Source organism: Aspergillus alliaceus (genome assembly GCF_009176365.1).
Source record: "Aspergillus alliaceus strain CBS 536.65 unplaced genomic scaffold BDW43scaffold_4, whole genome shotgun sequence".
NCBI lineage: Eukaryota > Fungi > Ascomycota > Eurotiomycetes > Eurotiales > Aspergillaceae > Aspergillus > Aspergillus alliaceus.
Window position 1 is genome coordinate 242006 of NW_022474687.1, and position 18390 is coordinate 260395.

General features: G+C 49.0%; 6 protein-coding genes across 6 annotated transcripts; 3 read left to right on the plus strand and 3 right to left on the minus strand.

Annotated features, from left to right (window-relative positions):
• Positions 1-2714: 2714 nt before the first annotated feature.
• Positions 2715-4103, plus strand: BDW43DRAFT_262670 (RibD family protein). Its single transcript, XM_032040447.1, has one exon. The coding sequence runs from the start codon at positions 2887-2889 to the stop codon at positions 3514-3516; it is 630 nt and encodes a 209-aa protein (XP_031904783.1). The 5' UTR covers positions 2715-2886; the 3' UTR covers positions 3517-4103.
• On the minus strand, positions 3582-4103 carry BDW43DRAFT_150703 (uncharacterized protein). The gene has a single exon (XM_032038439.1). The coding sequence runs from the start codon at positions 3956-3958 to the stop codon at positions 3647-3649; it is 312 nt and encodes a 103-aa protein (XP_031904784.1). The 5' UTR covers positions 3959-4103; the 3' UTR covers positions 3582-3646.
• A 1452-nt stretch (positions 4104-5555) lies between these two features.
• On the plus strand, positions 5556-7212 carry BDW43DRAFT_321133 (uncharacterized protein; the record flags this gene model as incomplete). The annotated part of the gene is made up of 2 exons (XM_032049269.1): positions 5556-5787; positions 5837-7212. The coding sequence occupies exons 1-2, from the start codon at positions 5736-5738 to the stop codon at positions 7210-7212; spliced, it is 1428 nt and encodes a 475-aa protein (XP_031904785.1). The 5' UTR covers positions 5556-5735.
• A 53-nt stretch (positions 7213-7265) lies between these two features.
• Positions 7266-9269, minus strand: BDW43DRAFT_262673 (acyltransferase family protein). The gene has a single exon (XM_032040448.1). The coding sequence runs from the start codon at positions 8701-8703 to the stop codon at positions 7381-7383; it is 1323 nt and encodes a 440-aa protein (XP_031904786.1). The 5' UTR covers positions 8704-9269; the 3' UTR covers positions 7266-7380.
• A 2820-nt stretch (positions 9270-12089) lies between these two features.
• BDW43DRAFT_262676 (uncharacterized protein) lies at positions 12090-13612 on the plus strand (the record flags this gene model as incomplete). The annotated part of the gene is made up of 2 exons (XM_032040449.1): positions 12090-12690; positions 12755-13612. Coding segments are annotated over exons 1-2 (1139 nt in total), but the record flags the coding sequence as incomplete, so codon positions are not given.
• A 1027-nt stretch (positions 13613-14639) lies between these two features.
• BDW43DRAFT_296942 (glycosyl hydrolases family 18-domain-containing protein) lies at positions 14640-16398 on the minus strand (the record flags this gene model as incomplete). The annotated part of the gene is made up of 5 exons (XM_032044295.1): positions 14640-14772; positions 14838-14931; positions 14988-15573; positions 15620-15962; positions 16187-16398. 5 exons carry the CDS (start codon positions 16396-16398, stop codon positions 14640-14642), a joined length of 1368 nt encoding a protein of 455 aa, XP_031904788.1.
• Between the last annotated feature and the right edge of the window lie 1992 nt (positions 16399-18390).

Here is an 18390-nt window from a genome sequence, read left to right on the forward strand (position 1 = left end):
CAAGCACCTCAGGGAGCCTCTATTAAAGATAGACAGAAATTGGTTTTGAAACATCTTTCTACCCTCGCCCTGTTGCGTTGGCAAGATATTTGAGTTTCATCTTTCTCGACTAGACTTACTCCTGGGTTTGCTGATGTATTGTTTGTGATATTTTTTTTTTTTTAATTCAGCCGCCAGTCACAATGAAGTGGACATGAATCGCAGCTTCTGTCGTGATGTGGCCCTAGGTCGATGCTATTTCGGACCTTTACCTTACCATTATCATGACCAACCTCTGCAATCCTAATCTGTTGATAGTTCTGGTCATTCATGTTTCAGCTAGGGATTGCCTCCCTAGATCAATATGGGCGCTCTGTCCTGACATCCTCTAGCCCCATGCGTCCCTCACATCTTGATCGCCAGGCTATCTAAGGAACTTCTAAAGCCAGCTCCTCGGCCAAAGTGCCTTGGTGAATGGCAGTGCACTTTTTCTATTGTTTGGTCTTGGGTTATTATTGTTCTGTATATATATACATCTACATAATCAAGATCTCATCCTCTATCGTCTGTATATCCGGGGCAATATCTTTCAGCCTTCACTATCCAAGTCTACTGTGAAAACCTTCTGCGTTTTTCACATCCGGTGCGTAGGACATCGTTGATATTGATCTAGTGAGTACAAGAGGCCGCTGTGGGAAGATACAAAGGGTTTCCGTAGCTTGCATTCACCCTTCTGAGTTGTGACTCATCAACCCCACTCAACAATCCGCCCACTCGGCCCGTTTTGAAGCTATATTCACTGTTTGAGATCCCGCACCGGCCGCCTTCTGCCATATGACTCCAGCCACCAGGCCAATGATAAATAATGCACCTCCCATCGAGGGGTTGGCTTTGTATTTAAATAAAGGAGGTATTTTCTCTTCTGGAAAAATCTATTCTCTCCTAACAGTGACTATCAACAGAATTGCGTGGCCTTCAGGTAAAGGTCACTAATTCTTTCGCTGAGATTAGTGATCTTCCTGCTCCCCTTGTCTATAAATACGAGCTCAATCCCCATCGAAGCTCTTCTTTTCTCTTGCTCATCAACCTGCCCCCTCTCTACCTACCTCCACTCCTACCATTCGCACGGTACCTTTTATTCCTTCATGACATCGTACTGCCCGGATCACCATGCCTCGTGGATTCCCTCTGCCTGTGGTTCTCAAGCCACTCGCTATTTGCTAATAACCTGTTAGCACTCATATATCTCTCTTTTGTAACATTCTCCTCGCCCCCTGCCTGTGGTGTTCATCCCACATGCTATATTCACACGGCGTTTTGGCCATCATGTATCACACCACCTTATTATGGCCTTTTCCAAGCCTTCTTCCTATTCTTTTTATCACACTCTTTATTCACGGCATCTGGCAACCCTGAACTATCTACCTAAATACCCTCATACTTGGCATTTATAATGCCTAGACTATGATGTCCTGAGCGCAATCCTTTGCCTGTGGTTGTACCACTCGCTATCTGCTAGCATTGCTGGCACCCCTGTAACACTCCCTTTGTCATTTCAGAGTGTGCCCCCGCCGTGAATACCCCTTTGCACCTGATGGTACGCTGGATGTCCCCGTTACAATGGACTGACTTCAGTGGGCTCTGTTTCCGCACCGCCAGTCACACTGTTTGGCCGGGTCCTGGCTGCAAAGGCCATCTGCTGCAATCCTCCCTTGCCTCCGGTTCTTTGAGTCTGCTGATGTCTTTGGGTGGTGTCCTCGTACTTTAGGACGTGGTTGTGCTCGTTCTCTCAGGAGTCACGGCTACGACTGCCGACAGGCCAGCTGCGCTCAGGAATACTGTGAGCCCCACCCTACCTGCTGCTTGTACAGGCGGCTTTGCGAGGTGTGCTCGTGCTATAGGGCGTAGCTTCCTAGAGTAAGTCACGAGCACAACCGCCTATTGCCTCTGTATTACACCGTCATTTATCTTTCTAATCCCACACTGGCAAGCTGTGCGGATCATTCTCACCACGCAACGAATGGCATCCAGTCTGGGCAGTGGAGTCAAAACATAATACCTTTCTATGCGACTTTATGTTCTGTGGAGGATCTGTGAGATAAATCCACATCTACTCTGCACTGACTTTTTGGCGAGCTAACTGTCACTGCAGGTGCACAACACGAAATCACGCCTTCAAAAGGTTTGTATCTGCCCCTCCTTGAATGACGGTTGCCCGCTGACATGAGTACAGATAAAATAGTGACACACAACCACCATCAGTCAACCTCGCCTCTCTGTCTCCAAAGCGACACGAAGCAAATCCCAGATTGACCGTATAATACCCCAGTCGGTACACTATCAACCTCCAAACTTTGCACCATTACCACTAAAAAGAAAAGAACTCCCTACAGCAAGGCCGTCCCGCCTACAAAACCTTGAAGAAGGGAGGCAGGGTTAACACCAGGTTACGAGGACAAGCGAATGTATCTAACTTGCAAGTAAACATGGAAATTCTACTACAAGACTTGATCACCAACAACCCAACATTAGATCCCCATAGCGTAGAAAGGTAACCAAGTATCACCCTCGTAGTGTAAATAGCCTACCCCACGTGGACTATGCAGCCCTCATTGGCCATTAAAATTCAGGTGGGGCGCCCCAACTTCAGTCCAAATCTTAAGCAAAGCAATATCCCCCCCACCAGATCGCTGAAAACACAAACGGAACAAGACAGAAACAATGCCCCGAGACGCCCTCTCCTTCCCGAACTCAAGCCGCACATTCCTAGAACCCCATCTCCCCAAAAATGACCAGCTCAAGCCCAACCTCCCCTTCACAACCCTCACATTCGCAACCTCCCTAGACTCATCTCTAGCGCTGGCCCCGGGGACCAGGACCGCGCTTTCCGGCCCACAATCCAAGGCCATGACACATTACCTCCGCTCCCGACACGATGCCATCTTAATCGGCGTCGGCACCGCGGTGGCCGACAACCCCGGCCTCAACTGCCGGATAGAGGGCGTAGGCGGCTACGGCAGCGAGGGACTAACAGGCCAACCTCGCCCAATAGTAGTCGATCCGAGCGTTAGATGGGAGTTTACTGAGGAGTCAAAGATCCTGGAGCTAGTGCGGGAAGGAAGGGGCCAGGCGCCATTTATCATTAGCAGTAACGATTCTACCCCGTCTGCTTCAAAGAAAGAGTTACTAGAAAGACATGGCGGGAAGTTTATCCCCCTTGATGTCATGGTTACTGAATCTGGGGAACGACGGATTGACTGGACGGTTTTGCTAGAGTGTCTCAAGCAGGAAGGGTTACAGAGTGTAATGATTGAAGGGGGTGGCGCGATTATTAATTCTCTGCTGGAACCGGCGTATGCGCATCTTATTGATTCGGTTATTGTCACCATTGCGCCGACGTGGTTGGGGCAGGGAGGGGTTGTGGTTTCGCCGCGGAGGAGGTTGGATGGGAATGGAAATGCTGTTCCCGCGGCGAGGCTGAGGGATGTCAAATGGTATCCTTTTGGGGAGGATGTGGTGCTCTGTGGGAGGGTATAAATATGACTTAAGGGGTTTTACGGGCATCACTATACTTATTTACCCAGCATCCATTACTGGGTCATTTGAAGATAGAGTCGATTTATGACTAAATATCCAAAGCTGCAGCAGTTGTTGGCACAGTTCGACATTACGTTTGTCTACGTCTGCATAAGAGGCTGCCCCTTTTTTGCCGAAGATGTGCTAAGAGCTGCCTGCATGGCCTCAAGTATGTGAGCGTATCCCGCGAGCATCTCCGCAAGAATGTCCATGGGAATATGTGCAGTGATGCCCACGGCAATATCCACGCAAAGATCCACGGGAACATCCGCGGGGAGCGTCGAACGACGGGGGTAACGATGGCTGTGATCGGACTTTCTTGATACATTTGGTTATACATGAAGCTTCGAACTCCCTTAGCGATTCCATTGGTAATAGCAGCTACTAGCCTCTCATCAAACATGAGACTCCGAGTCCGTTGAACAACACCTAGACGTCCAGCACGATACTCTCTTCTGCTCCTCTATCAAATGAACGTAGAAGTCGAGAGATTAAATCCAGACCCTCAGATGGTAATGAGGGACGATTTTTAAAGAGTTAAAATCCGCACCAAAGCCTTGCTTCGTTTGTCTGAAGCGCGTTATATGGAAAGAAGCCTGGCGATGAGCGCAAAAGAATCAGCCGCTGCGGTTACACAGTCCAGGCTATGGACACGCCATAGGATTCACAGATTATTCCTCCTTGATTGTTGTCATGTTCTCGATACTGGAGCATGGGAACAATTCGAGCGGGAGGACCTTCGAAATAGGTCCATTGCGACAGCAATATCTACGCTTGTTATCCACAATCACTACCTAGTCTCAGTCCCCTCTTCCCTAGCAGCCTGACAACTAGCCACAAGACGCTAAGTTATGATATCCATAGACTATCAACAACCCCCTTCATGCTACCTTAGCCCACGTGAGAGAATAGAGGTACCAGGCAACCGACCATTGACGGAGAATTCGATTATCTCGCACCACGAGGGTGCCCAGCCTGGCTTGCTCTTCAGTCTGTTTCGAATATCTCTGTTACTGTTGGGGGTCCGTACTCCAAAGCTGTTAGCTGGACAGGACTGGCGCTGTCGCACCCTGTCCATTTGTTTGTGCATGCTATCGCTTCAAGTTTAGCCTCCTCCGCACTGTCTCTCTAGACGCAATGCTACCCGTCAGTCCGCTAATAGTATTCTACATCGCTGGACACATGGGTCAGACCACTCGCATACCTCCATTCGAATGTAGTTTTCCCTCCCTGTCCCGGAGTATTGCGTGAGGTCGATCGCCCCTGCTTCCATCCTCATCAAGTGTCTTGAGAGAATTAACTCCAATCCTGAGCGACACAGTTGTACAAAAGTCTATCGACTTTGTACACGGGTTCACAACAAACCTCTCAGCATCGTACGCTATAATTCTATTGAGCGGTATTATCCCGTACCCCGATCGGCAATGTACGCAGTCTTAGAGATTTATTAGTCCTTTCTTCATGCTAGAGAACAAGATCATCTAGGAACGAATGTGATCTACTATTCATCCAGTGTGGGAAAACAATATCATGATGAAGGCGTGAGAGCAAGCCCCGCTTTCCTTTCGGGGGTGCATTCTGCTTTAATGGACAGCCATATTGTCTTGCCCTGCCAGTCAGAGCACCAGTTCTGACTCGAATGTACTACAATAGGTAACAAAATGTGGAGCGGGGGGGGGAGGGAGAACACTTACATCTGGGTGACCATGCAGAAGAGTGGAGATGATCCAGTTCCCGTTCATTGGAGAAAAGGCCAGCCAGCCGGTCAGAGGGTTCGTATTCGGCAATTCTAGCCCACATACCAAGACAATTGAGCATTGGCAAATATGCAACCTGACCAAATTTGGGTTCTTTCCGGATAGATGTGATTAGCAAGCTAGCGGCATGCCTGATAATTATTGGACGCTCGATGTAAGCACCTGCAGTAGGGTGGCATTGCATGGCAACCTTGCTGTGATTCATGCAGTTTCGAAACAAGACCAATAGATCTCCGCGATCGGTTTCAATCATTTCATTTAAAGAGTACCATTGACCGGAAGAGCTGAGCTGAGATTTTAGCCTTGAGACTTGACTTTTTTGAAGAGTTCCACTTGGCTATATAAAGTGGTTAAGGAACCCGGAGTACCGTATCTAGGCCCATACTTGTTCATGCGACATTTGTGTCTCGACGCAAGTTCGGAATGCTGTTTCAAGTAGCATTTCTCCTCCTGGGAGTCGTCTCTGCCAAACCTCGTACGTTCTCCCCAGTATCCATCCGAAGGTATTTAGCTCACCTATGCAGTCATCGCAAGAGAGAACAGCAGTGCCACTCCCACTCCCACTGTTTCAAGCAGTAGCACACCTCCGCCTGGGCCATCTGGTGGATGTGCCACATCGTCAACGAGTAGCCAATGGTTAAGCATATGCGACACCACGGTATTCTGGCCAACATCAACCAACTACTTCTACGGCCCAACCACCGGACCCGAAGCATCTGCTGTCTCCTGCAACGCCGAATGGGTGGAATACGACGGACGTGCCAGTGGCCTACAATCCCTCGGCGCAACGTCTACCTCCACCATCTACAGCACCTACAGCACCAGCACGGGAGCCTGCAACACCCACATCTGGGGGGAAGGCTATGACGACCCCCATAGCGGCCCGGTTACCACCCTCTGCGACGGGATCCCCCGGGCCCTGGGCCCCCGAGAATCATTCACCACCTACTGGCCCGGCACAGGACCCTGCAGCAAGTTCCTGGCCACCGAAACCACCACAACATTAGTCTACCGCTCGCCCACCCCAACCCCCAGCTGCGAGCTCAACACTCAAGACTGCATCCCCATCTGGAAGACCTACACCAGCCTCCGTGACGCTTACTATACCTCCGTAACCACCTCCATCCCAGGCGACACGAACAGCCCCATTCGTCCGGGAAGCTGCCCCTCCACCTCGAGAAACTACACCGTAGACGACCCCTGCACAAACTGCCACTTCCTTCCTGACACCGCAACCCTCTTCTACTGGCCCGTCACCACCAAAGACGGCGATCTCTGCAAGCAAAACGGAACCACTGTTCCCGCCACCCCAACGGGGTCCGGACCGAACACCGCTATCATCGACGGCAACACCTTCACCTCCCCCAGTATCTACGTCTCCTTCACCAGCGTCTACGCCCGAAGCAACCAGCGTGCCCATCCCGGCGGGTCCTGCGGGGGCGATTACGAAGACGTCATTATCTCCGTCGACCCAAGCGCCGTGTCCTCCGTCCGGAGCCATGTCAACGCTAAATACCCGACCATCGGCACCGCGTACCCGTTCGAGTATGCCGAGTTCCAGCCGCATGAGGTCGGGGAGTATACCATGTCATTGATTCCCTGGGAGAAGTATCAGGGTGGTTCGCAGTGTCCATTCCGGGGCGGGAATAAGTGTTCGATGGTGCGCGATGATTATTTACCTTGGATGGAAATTCCAGAGGGCGTGATGACGCAGATTGATCCGCGGTGGACGGAGTGTGATCGTCGGTGGTATATTCCGCCGGTTAGTATGGTTCCGATTATTGGGGATTTGGAGGCGAGAGCTACAGGGGGTGCGGAGGTGAGGGCCAGTGCTACGGCGGCGGCAGCGGTTCCGGTGGAGGGCGTTGCGGTGCCGACGCCTGAGGCTACGGGGTGGTGATTTGATAATGATATGATCGTGTGATACTAGTATACTTGTGTGGAAAGAAGGATCGAGGGTCTATGACCTTCAGTATCCAATCCGCTGTACACTGTACACCATCACACAGAACACAATATCTTTTAAAAAATAGAAACACATCCCATTTATTACATTAACTAAACCCAACTAAGAGGTCAACCACTTCTCCACCCTCTTCGTAAGCGCCACGCACCGATTATCCACATAAATCGTCCAATAATGCGCCGCATAAAGCACTACCGTACCCAGGATAACCCCCGACGCCCACCATGCAACATGAAACGCGACAGCATCTTGCACTGGCGCCTCCACACTGCCTGGCCACGGCGTCCCCGTCGCTAACACCCACAGATAGTCCCGCAACGGATTCCGCCACATCTGGTAGATCGCCTGGTGCACCAAATACAAGGAGAACGAGATTTTGCCCAGATACTGCACGGGCCGGGTATTAAAGGGCCGCTGGAGGAGGCGCGACTCGTTGATCGCGTAGACGAGGAGGGCTGCGCCGACGCATTTCCAGGCCCAGTGGATTACGCCCCAGTCGTTGTTCCATTTGGAGGGTTGTATTGCCGCCAGGAATTGGTAGCCGGGGGAGAGATGGCCGTCGTCACCAAGGCAGAGGAGGTGGTAGCCTGCAAGGAAGGATAGGGCGGTGGTGATGCGGGCGACGGTGAAGTTTTTGCGGGAGAGGAGGCGGTGTTTCCAGTTATTTGGGGAGAAGGGGAATAGGGGAAGTTTTTCGGAGTCGTCATCGTCGTCGATTTCGGTGGGGGTTGTTGCGACGGACTTTTCGGCGAGCCAGAGGCCCCAGATGAAGCTGAAGAGGTCCCAGAGACCGTACCAGAGGAAGTATATGGCGAAGAAGGGAAGGAACCAGAGGCGGAGTTTGGGGCGCCAGGCAGCGAGGCCCATTATAAGAAGGAAGGTGACGTTGGAGCCGCGGAACTCGACTGGCATGGTCCAGAGCTGGCCGTTGAAGTTGCCGCTGTATGTGTAGGCCATGATGTTCATGCTGTCCGACAGGAAGAGGAACAGCCATTTGATATGGGACCATGGGGAGGTCCAGGGTTTTAGGCCCTTGAGGAGGCCTTCGTCAAAGGTCCAGTGGTATAAATCGAAGAAGAAAAGGAATTGACTGATGGTCGCGATCACTAAGACGGGTAGGTAAATGCGGAAGATTCTCCGCAAGACGGCGGAGGAGATGCGGGTATAAAATTGCGGGCTAGGCCGGGACTTCAGAATGTTGATTGAGATGGCGTAGCCCGAGATCACCATGAAGAGTGTCACCATGGCATGGGCGGAGAAAAGCACGCGAATGGGGGGTAGTTGGACGAAGCGACGATTTCCCTCTGGGGGCTCCGCCCAGAAGGAGACGAATGGGTGCCAGATCTCTCCCATGAAGAAGTGGTCGAATGCCACGATCGCCGCCGCGACGCCGCGGAGGCCGTCGAGCCATTTGGTGCGCTCCATTGGTGGAGGGAAGGGAGATGTGTTCCCTCACGGTGCGCTTAAACGAGTGTTGGGTTTACGGGGGATTCCGAACAAGCTTACATGGACATATTTCAAACGAATGGGGTTCAAATGGGAGTCATCAGGGTCCAGCTTCGGTTTATATCTCGCGTGAGGCTGAAAAAAGAGGCCAATGACTGGGTCCAACTATCCCCTTTTTCATGCTGTAGCCCCCAAATTAATCTCGTATTAGCACCAATGAGCATGCTAATACGGGCTAATTAAAAGACCACGATGGAGCTTATCGACGTTTTCGCAGCCCCTGATTGTGGGCATTGTCCACTTCCATGTTTTCCTAATTCAGTCGGACTAGGGCTTACAACCAATAGTCCTATGTGATGCGTCGTGGTGTTATCCACCGACTGGATAAGTTCCAGACACCTCGTATCCATGACTGGTCAGGCGTCGCCGAATTACAATTCCTCCAAATGAAATCCATGCCAAGGGACAAATGCCGACTGAGCTGGACAATCCTCCCCGGATTAATGTGAAGGAATGCGGCTCTTGTGCGGATCATAATTGGATCTACATTTTATTGATTCAAAATCTCGAACGAAGAAAATTTTTCTGCCCCACAATCCAGACACCTGGCCAATCATATTCCTTTCTCGGGCCCAAAAGAAGGGCTTTAGACAGATTCTATAAATATAAGTCTTCACTGTCGGGGACTTTGCCGTAAATATTGCTTTTCTCATTGTTCAATTCCGGTCATTGGCATCTAAAAGAAAGTATGAATTAATGAAGAATATGAGAAAAGAAAAACAAAAGTAAATGAAAAGTATAAAATTAGAGACAAATGAGTGAACTCGTGGAGCATAACTGTGTGCTGTTAATACATATATCAATCGGACCTCCGAGACAAAATGCTCGATTCACACAGGAACAGAGACAGACAGGTGTTTTCACCAACTTTGAGGTGTATATAAGTAAGCCTCCAATAGACCATATATGATTAGAAACTTATATAACAGGTATTTGTCCCACCATGTGACTTCGCCTGGTCCGCCTCGCTGATTAGCCCTCCGAAACACAATAACGTAACCGTTTCCAGCGCTGCCTCTTCCTGATCAGTTTCTGATATATAGATGTCTGGCTCCCCCTTCATGTCCCCTTCCACTACTGATCAGCGTCCGTCTTACGGTGTTGTAGGCATCATTCCTGGACCGTCGTTTCCTGTGTCCGCCGCCTGCGGGGAAACTTGACTGAGTTTGCTGCGGAGGAACGTTGCGAAGGAGGCGGGGGGTTGTGGGGTGGGGGGGGGGGGAGATAGAAAGAGAAAGAGGGAGAAAAAGTAGATAATATATATATTGTATACACTTCCTTTACTACCTAATTATTTAGGTTGTGTGTGTGAATATATGTCCAGGTATAATAGTTAGTTCTATCTACTGTTTTAAGATAGCCTTTTCTTTAGTCTGTTCTATAAACCCTTTCATTGCTTAAGGGGGCTCAGAGTTTCTCTACATAAATCTTTCTCTATGAGAAGAGGTTAAATTGTTGTTTTAATAGTATTTCAAGCAAATATACGGTAGTCTGTCCCTGGAGAAACCTGTACCATAGCATTCCTATTCCGCGGCTCAAGAGCATAGCCTCTCCAAACTTTACTTCAATAACTTCCGTATCTCGCAGTCCCCATTGATCTGTCTATTTGTGGTAAGCTTATGCAGGATACCTGAGTACTGAAAATCCCTTATACTTTTAAGTATCGCTTCCGTAGTCGCTAGTGATAGATCAATGTAATCCTCTTCATGTTTCTCTCACGGCAGCCAGATGTCTTCCAGGTGAAGATATCTAAGTGTAATGGCATGGGCATAGATAAATGCCCTGAGTTCTGTAGCGGATATCCAATAGCTGCCTAACTCACACTGTCAAAGAGATAGTAGTGGGCTTCAGGTACAGAATTCCAAGAGAGCAGGGCTGTCTTCTAACTGTAGTTCTTGAATATCAGTAAGAGTATCAGTTAATAGATCTGACTTATAGAGCTCTTGTAAAAGATTGATCAAGGATTAAATCTAGATATTTTAAATACCTGAATAGAAACACTATATTCCTTAGCTGCTTTTATTGCTGTGGCTACTTTCCTTTTCTGATCTAGGAAGGATAGCTGGCTATTCAACAGTACTCAGTCTGCTAGCCAGTAAAATAGTTATTTAATGTTATCCTTAAATTGAAGCAGGATCGTATCAAGTTGCGGGAATAAAGAGAGTGACTTGCAGTGTACTGTTATATTATAGACTAAACAATAGCCTGCTATCCTTGTGACTGGGCGTAAAAGTATGAGTATACTGCTAAGTATAAGATATTACAGCCTTCTAATATTAACCCACGCTCTTTTCGGTCCCGGGTATATTTAGAGATAAGATAGATACTGGTGCGAAAGATATCCTAATTCTGGGTAACTGAGAGAAGAAGGAATTATTAGCTTTTCTATATTTATAAAAATTCCAGTGAGATGGCTTACATGGACCAATGAGTTCAGAAACCTTACAATAAATTGTTTTCATATATGGTCTGATCAGAAACTGTGATGCTTGAGTCAGGCACTTCAGACCTGCCGTGGAGGATATGATTTGAAGGATGTTAAACATAAAAGACATATAGAGTTGGCGGAAAACTTTGCTGACTTGTGATAGAGGCTTTAAGAAGCCTTTCACCTTTCTCTTTTGGACAATCATCACTAATAGCTCAATCGGCAAGGAATGTATACCGACCCGGGTACTATAGGTTCACTTCTCAGTGGTTGATATCACAGGATGACCCGGTAGAACCGCTTGATCTCTGTGATCTAGATCCAGATCCGCCAATTGAATGGCCTCACCTACTAGAACCACTGCTTATATGAGCCCGTAAAAGACCTAGGGATTCTAGAAATCGAGAGATCTCAGGCTTCAAGCGGACCGAACAAGCACTCCAGCAGGCAGGCACTCAGGCAGATACTCAGACAGGGGGTAATCATATCGTACTAAAAGATCTTTCCCAAATAGGAAAGATTAAAGGCGTCAAAGCCAACGACTAGGCTTATTTACAGTATTATGAGTATGCTGTATATTGCTTTCCTACTTCAGTTTAGTGGGAGGTCCCAATAACAACTCCCTATCTTTATCAAGTGGATTGCCACCGCTATATGACAATAACGATGAGTTAAACTGATCTGGACACTAATATTGGCAAAGGCACTTACTATATACTATCTTTACAGACTGTGGTTCGCCAGCGGCCCTGTTATAAACAAAAACCGCTGGCGCATTACACTGGAATAAATAGTACAACTGTAAAGGGCTTGACCTGCTGCCCCTACTGTCCCTACTCTTTCTATTGTGCCTATTCTCCCTACGGGCCCTATTCTCCCCATTTGCCCTCAACGACCCATATCATGTGACATTTATCCTTATTTGTTTGGTTCAGCTCCCGGAAGATACTACATCTATGATAAATACGAAACTTGATAAATTAACTCCATGTGCACGGCGGCGGCCCTAGGGCGGCCGTCAACTCAACTAGCAATATGATATGACGTCTAAAAATCCAATCATATTCCCGAACCCTAAAGTGATGCAGGGATTCATGCCCCGCACATCACATGAAGCGCCGAAGCGATAAGTACCCTCACTTGACCCCTCAGATCTCCCCAAATGACCCAGAAGATGTCGCTTCAAATTCCCCGGGAGGACCTCCTCTCAATCCTCTTCCAGCTATGGCAGAAAAACCCCACCAAATCTCTCATCCGGGATGTCTCCGGTACAGGATACGAGGCCAGCGTGGAGCAATTCCTATATGACATATTGACTACGCGAGAGCGTATCCTGACATTTCTAGACACAGACATCAAAGACCAATTGAACAGTCCAGACACGGACATCTTCGTTGGAGTTCTCGTCGGTCCAGGATACGCTTTCGCCGTAATAGCCCTTGCATTGTACAGCATTGGGGCCGTGGTAGTACCCCTCTGTACGCCAACCACATATCCTCTCCCTTGGCCTAACAATATCCCTAACAGCCATAACTCTCCCAGCGCTAGGAGTCCATCCCTCCGAAGCCAAATACTTCCTGCAGCTCTGCCACACGACACTGCTCCTCACAGTCCCGACCTCTGATAGCCACGCCCAATCTATATCCACCACCACAAACATCCCAACCCTCACCATCACAACAACCCAATCCCCCAGACCCCCCAACGTAACCTTCACCCTCCAAGCACCCTCGGCCCCCAAACTCAACCCAGAGAAGGGTTTCGTCCTCCTCTACACATCCGGCACCACCGGACCCCCAAAGGGCGTCCTCCACTCCCGCCGCGCAGCAGAAATTGGCCTCACCACCAACATAAAAGCCCTCGGCCTAACCACCGCCGATACATGGCTCCACTACTCCCCTGTCCACTGGGTCGGCGGCTGGGTCTCCATGTTCCATTCCCTTCTCTCCGGCGCATGCCTAGAGTTCTGTGCATCGGTGTTTAGCCCGGAGTGGCTCTTATGCCAATGGGAAAAGAAGCCCGGATCTAATGAAAGTCCAACGGCCATGTACCTCGTTCCTTCTGTGCTCGAAGCGGTGGGTGATAAAGTCGAGGCTGTTCGGCGGGATGGACCGCCCGAACGGTTCGAGCGGATTTTGGAAGGTCTGGGGGCGATGCGGGTGATTTATTCTGGGAGTATGAGGGTGACGAGCCCGCTTAGAGACTACTGGAGGGAGTTGAGGGGTGGGAGGCCGTTGATGATTATGTATGGGATGTCGGAGGTTATTGGGTTTGTGGCTAGTAATGACTGGGATGATTGGGGGGAGATGCCGCCGGTAAGGCTTTTTTTTTTTTTTGGCCTCAATTATGTCTGGCGTTTGGCTGATGAAGACGTTAGGAGTGTTGTGGGCGGGTGAGGGAGAATGTTGAGGTAAGGGTTGATGGGGAAGGGGAGTTGTGTATTAGAGGTCCTTCGGTGTTCACTAGGTGAGTTATTTTGTGGATTTGCTGTTTCCTCGGGGCCGTATGACTAATTCATAGCACAAAGGTACATTTCGGAGGATCCAAGGATTATGGATGGTGTTTTTGATGAGGATGGGTATTGGAATTCTGGGGATGTTGGGAAGGTCGAAGGGGGTTTGGTTTATGTTTTTGGCCGCGCGTCGCACGATGGTATGTTGAATCATGATGATCAATTGTGCGTGGGGACGATATCCTAATTGATGGTCCTAGTTATTCGGTTTGCTGGCTGGAAGCTGATGGCTCCGGAGGTGGAGAGTGAGCTTGCTGAGCACCCGCTTGTGTCCCAGGCCATCGTTGTCGGCGTTCAGGATTCTTCAGTGGGTGAACGGGTTGCCGCCCTCGTGGTTGTGAGTGGTGAATCTGCAGAAAGTGAATTGAACCTCTCTACTCTGCGCAAATGGTTGGCGATCAAGAGACATATGAATGCGTACAAACTGCCGACGGTCCTGCGGGTCGTTAGAAAGGGTCTGGAATTGCCTATGACGGCTTCAGGGAAGATTATTAAGCCCAAGGTTCGAGAGATTTTCTTCAATCAAGGGGAGTTGGATAGTAGTCGGGTCCAGACTCACGACCTTTCGGTCCGAGAGTCAGATATCGGAAACCGGCCGTTTGACTGGGCGGGAATTCAGGCTAGTTGACCGATGACTACGGGCTATGCATGGTCTGCGGATCAAGTCATAATACACTTAAGTCTAGAGTAAGGACCGGAATGCCCCAGGGCAGATGGCAAGCTTTGGAACCAACTGTTAAATAGTCCATATCGAAGTATAGGATGTATATATGGGCCAGCTATACAATACCCGACTATTCACACCAGGTGACGTAGCGCTAGAATGAGTTGAAATTAGTAACCAGAATTTATGGGATAAAAGAGAAGAAAACCAGCAGAAATTTTCAACGCACGGAACAGAATAGAGTCAAGCCATCAACGACCAGATAAAGCTTTGGTCAAGCTCCTTTGCTCGTCATCCATATCTACAGCCCAACTCATGACCCCTCTCAGTCCCTTTTGATAGGCGTATTGGACCTTGATTTTAATCGTTCGGGCATCGTCGTATCTGTGGAGTGGTTTGAAGTTAGAACACAGATTCAAAGGCCAAACAAATGCCATAATTGCACTTACGAGACCCAATTGTCACCACCCCATGTTAGATGCAGCACAGAACCAGCCTCGTCAAACACCGGCTTCGTACCGCTGGCAATAACATCATTAATCTCTATTTAATCGCAATCCGTTTAGCCTGGTAATGATCGAGCAAAGATGATCACATACCTATATATGACAAAGTACCTGCAGACTGTGCACAGCGTCCCTTATCCCCGTTACCGATAAACGAGCACCCGGGTCTTGTGCAATCTTTACTCGCCATTTTAAAGCTCCTACCGTAGAAGGCAGTTCCCAGGACGAGTTTCTGAGGTGCTACACCAGCTCGCAAGAAGATCTCCAACCCCTTTTTAACGTCGCTCAGGTTCGTATGCCCCAAAGCTTGCTTAGTCTCATCCCATGAACCGTGAATATCATAGGCCATGACATTGATCCAGTCCACAGCTTCGGAGGCACCTTTTAGATCATAATTTTGCAAAAGGTGAGTTGACATCGGCGCAGCGAAAGTGACCAGGCATCTGTTTTGAAAGGCCAGTTTCATCTCCTGAAGGAGCTTGGTGAAATTCTCCTTGTCAGTTGGCCTTCCACCTCGGTCTGCTGCACCGGGATATTCCCAATCAAGGTCAACGCCGTCGAAATCGTAACGGGTGAGAAAGCTGAGGAGGTTCTTGATGAATGTTTGGCGGTTGGCAGCGGAGGATACCATATCGGTGAACACCTTCTGGTATATGCCCGGGTCGGTATGTGTCCAGCCCTACGAACGGTCAGCAAGGAACTCAGAGCACGATAGGACATTCTACCCCAAGAGCAATTAGAACCTTGAGATTCGGATTCTTCTTCTTGCCATCGGTAGCCTGTCTGAACAGGCTTTCTGAGGTATCCGGCATGGGTTCAATTTGATATGTCTCCGGGACAACAAACCCAAATGAAAAGATCAAATGAGTGAGCAACTCAACAGGGATCTCTTGCGGCTTCATAGTACCACAGGGCTTGGCCATGTTCCACGCTTCCCAGTATCCGGCGACGACCTTGCCGACATTCTCACCTGGATTGTCCGGCGTGGGCTGAGCGCTCAGTGGAGTACTGGGTGAGGCACTTGACTCCGCTGTGGGCTGAGCAGTTGGATGAGAAATAATCGAAGAGCTTGGCCAGGTATCTGGTCGGTCGCTTGTTTGGGCCGCTGGTAGGGTGGTTTGCGGATAGCCCTGCTGAGTAGTCGCCAGCTGCACCCCAGTCTGATCATTTGACTGAGCACAGTTAAAATGACAGCCGTCACCACAGAACTCAGTCGTCGTTCCACAAAAGCCCCATTCACTGTGTACCCGAGATTAGACCTACGTATTACTAGATCAATATGCTTCACGTACGAGCAACAGGCATTAGAAGCACAGATAGCCCCCGGAGTAGCAGCATATTTCCCGCACTCGGCAACACCGTTGCCAATAGAATGATCAAAAAGTAGTCGGTGAGGCAACGCCTTCTTGTGTTCCCCGGGGTTGTGCATAACCGGGTTGCCAGCAACCTCGAGTACTCCCTGGAGTACGAGGAACGTAATAAAGCACCGTGCAAAGAAATACATGGGTAAAGGAAAGACGTTCAAAAGAACGTAAGAATGGAATATAGTGCCCTGAAGCCTCAGACTGCCAAAGGGCTTAGACAAAGGAACTCCAAGCCGGGTGTGGACGGCGATTGATATATACCTGCCCAGAGGTAGAATACAGACTACTCCAAAAGACCATGTTCTGCACCACCATGCATGAACATATTTCCCCTTCATTTCCGGGGCCTGGCGAGGTCTTATGAGCAACTAGCTGGTGGGGTTCCACATAATGACTGGGATCTGTTTGGCTTGTCGCCAGTAGATCAACTAATAAAATTGTACGCCCCAAATCGCTCTGAAGCCAAGAGCCTCGATATTCCGGGCGAAGATAGTCTATGCATTGTCCAACTTTGTGTAAGGCCTTAGGCCGCGTGAATAGGTTAAAAGGCGAGTATTGCAATACCTAGGCAACGATTCGGTATTACTGGAGTTAGACCGTCTGGCAAGATGTAAGTATCACCATCAACTACGGAATATATTGCAATGACCAAATGATCCATACGAAAGCAGAAAAAGAGACTAAAGGGCAGATCGTGTGACAGAATAATGGGCATGGTAGCTGATCACCTAAAATAAACAAAGAATCAATGGGATGGGTCTATATAATGCGTTACACCAAACGGCGCCTTGCTAGCCTTGCACAAGTAGGACGGATGGAGTCTCTCATTAGACTTACACCTTTCAAGTTCCTGTCCTCTGCTCCCGCATGACACTTAACGTTATAGACCCAGGTCAGGTTCGTCCGGTTTCACACATGACAACCATTTACACAGGAGTCGGAAGCGTTTGGGTACCATCTCAAACAACCCAAGGGATCCAACGTTATTTGACTATTACACGAACGCGTTCGAGGTATATCGATCCCCACAATATCTCACGACCAACCGATGCGTGTGGGTTACATAGGTTTCACTTTATCTTTGAATAGTCGGAAGGCGACAGTCAGACGCTTCAGTCATCCATCATCTTTCAGAAGAACACTTCCACTGAAGTGTGACCCACCACAACGGTCGGCCTTGTTCAGTCTTTGTATCTCATTCCTGTCTTTGTTGGAGACATATCGCCTGCAGACACTCCCTCCGATGCGACCCAGTCTCTTGGAAGGTATATAATGAGAATGTGAACTTCAAAGCCGAGAGCATGTGTCACAGCATGCGATCCACCGGGACAAACGCCATATATTTGTGTTCCATTGCCTATCTTAGTCTCAGGCTCGCCACCAAATAGTGAGAGATCCCCGTTGTATGCGCAACACGGTGCGCGGCGGAGATTCAGCCCCTTCGTAGGTGAGATGGACTATATTCGCGGTGTTCCATTGAATGGCCGTTGCGGCCATTCACTTGCAATTGTGCTCACGGTGAATTCTCCAGGTGCATTTGGTCACGCAGTCCAATGGTTTTATAGTATTTCGTCCATATTCCAATTTCAATGGTGCGATTTTGGAGAGACGATCGTGACATCTGCGTCGTGGCCGGTTTGCCATCGATACCCCATCGAGAGCCGCTTGTTCTATCCTCCTGAACTCGATGTCGACTCTCGACATTGACCGCAGGTATGGATAGCGATACTGGAGGTCGGGGTGTGGAGAAAATCGGTCGAGTGAAGGCCTTGCAAGGGGCAGATAGACGCGAAGGTAGGTCCTTGTTCTCGTGAAAGAAGAATATCTACTTAGGACTGCGAAGTGTCAGTAAGAAAATGCCGTAGAGAAATGCATAATGTCTTTATATTAATATATCCGTGGATATATATGAAGGACACAGTACCTGAGGGTATGAAGTGGAAGGAGGCGGGGCAGGAAGTCACACGGCGGGGCCATGGAATTGGCGGGGTTACTGATTATTATTGTTACTTATTATTCCGAATTTGCTTAGGATCAGTGAAAAAAAAATTTTTTTACATGGATACTAGAAGGGTATTGTATTGGCACTGCAAAATTGGTCGGCATTAACCATTATTTTTGTCGCGTGGATA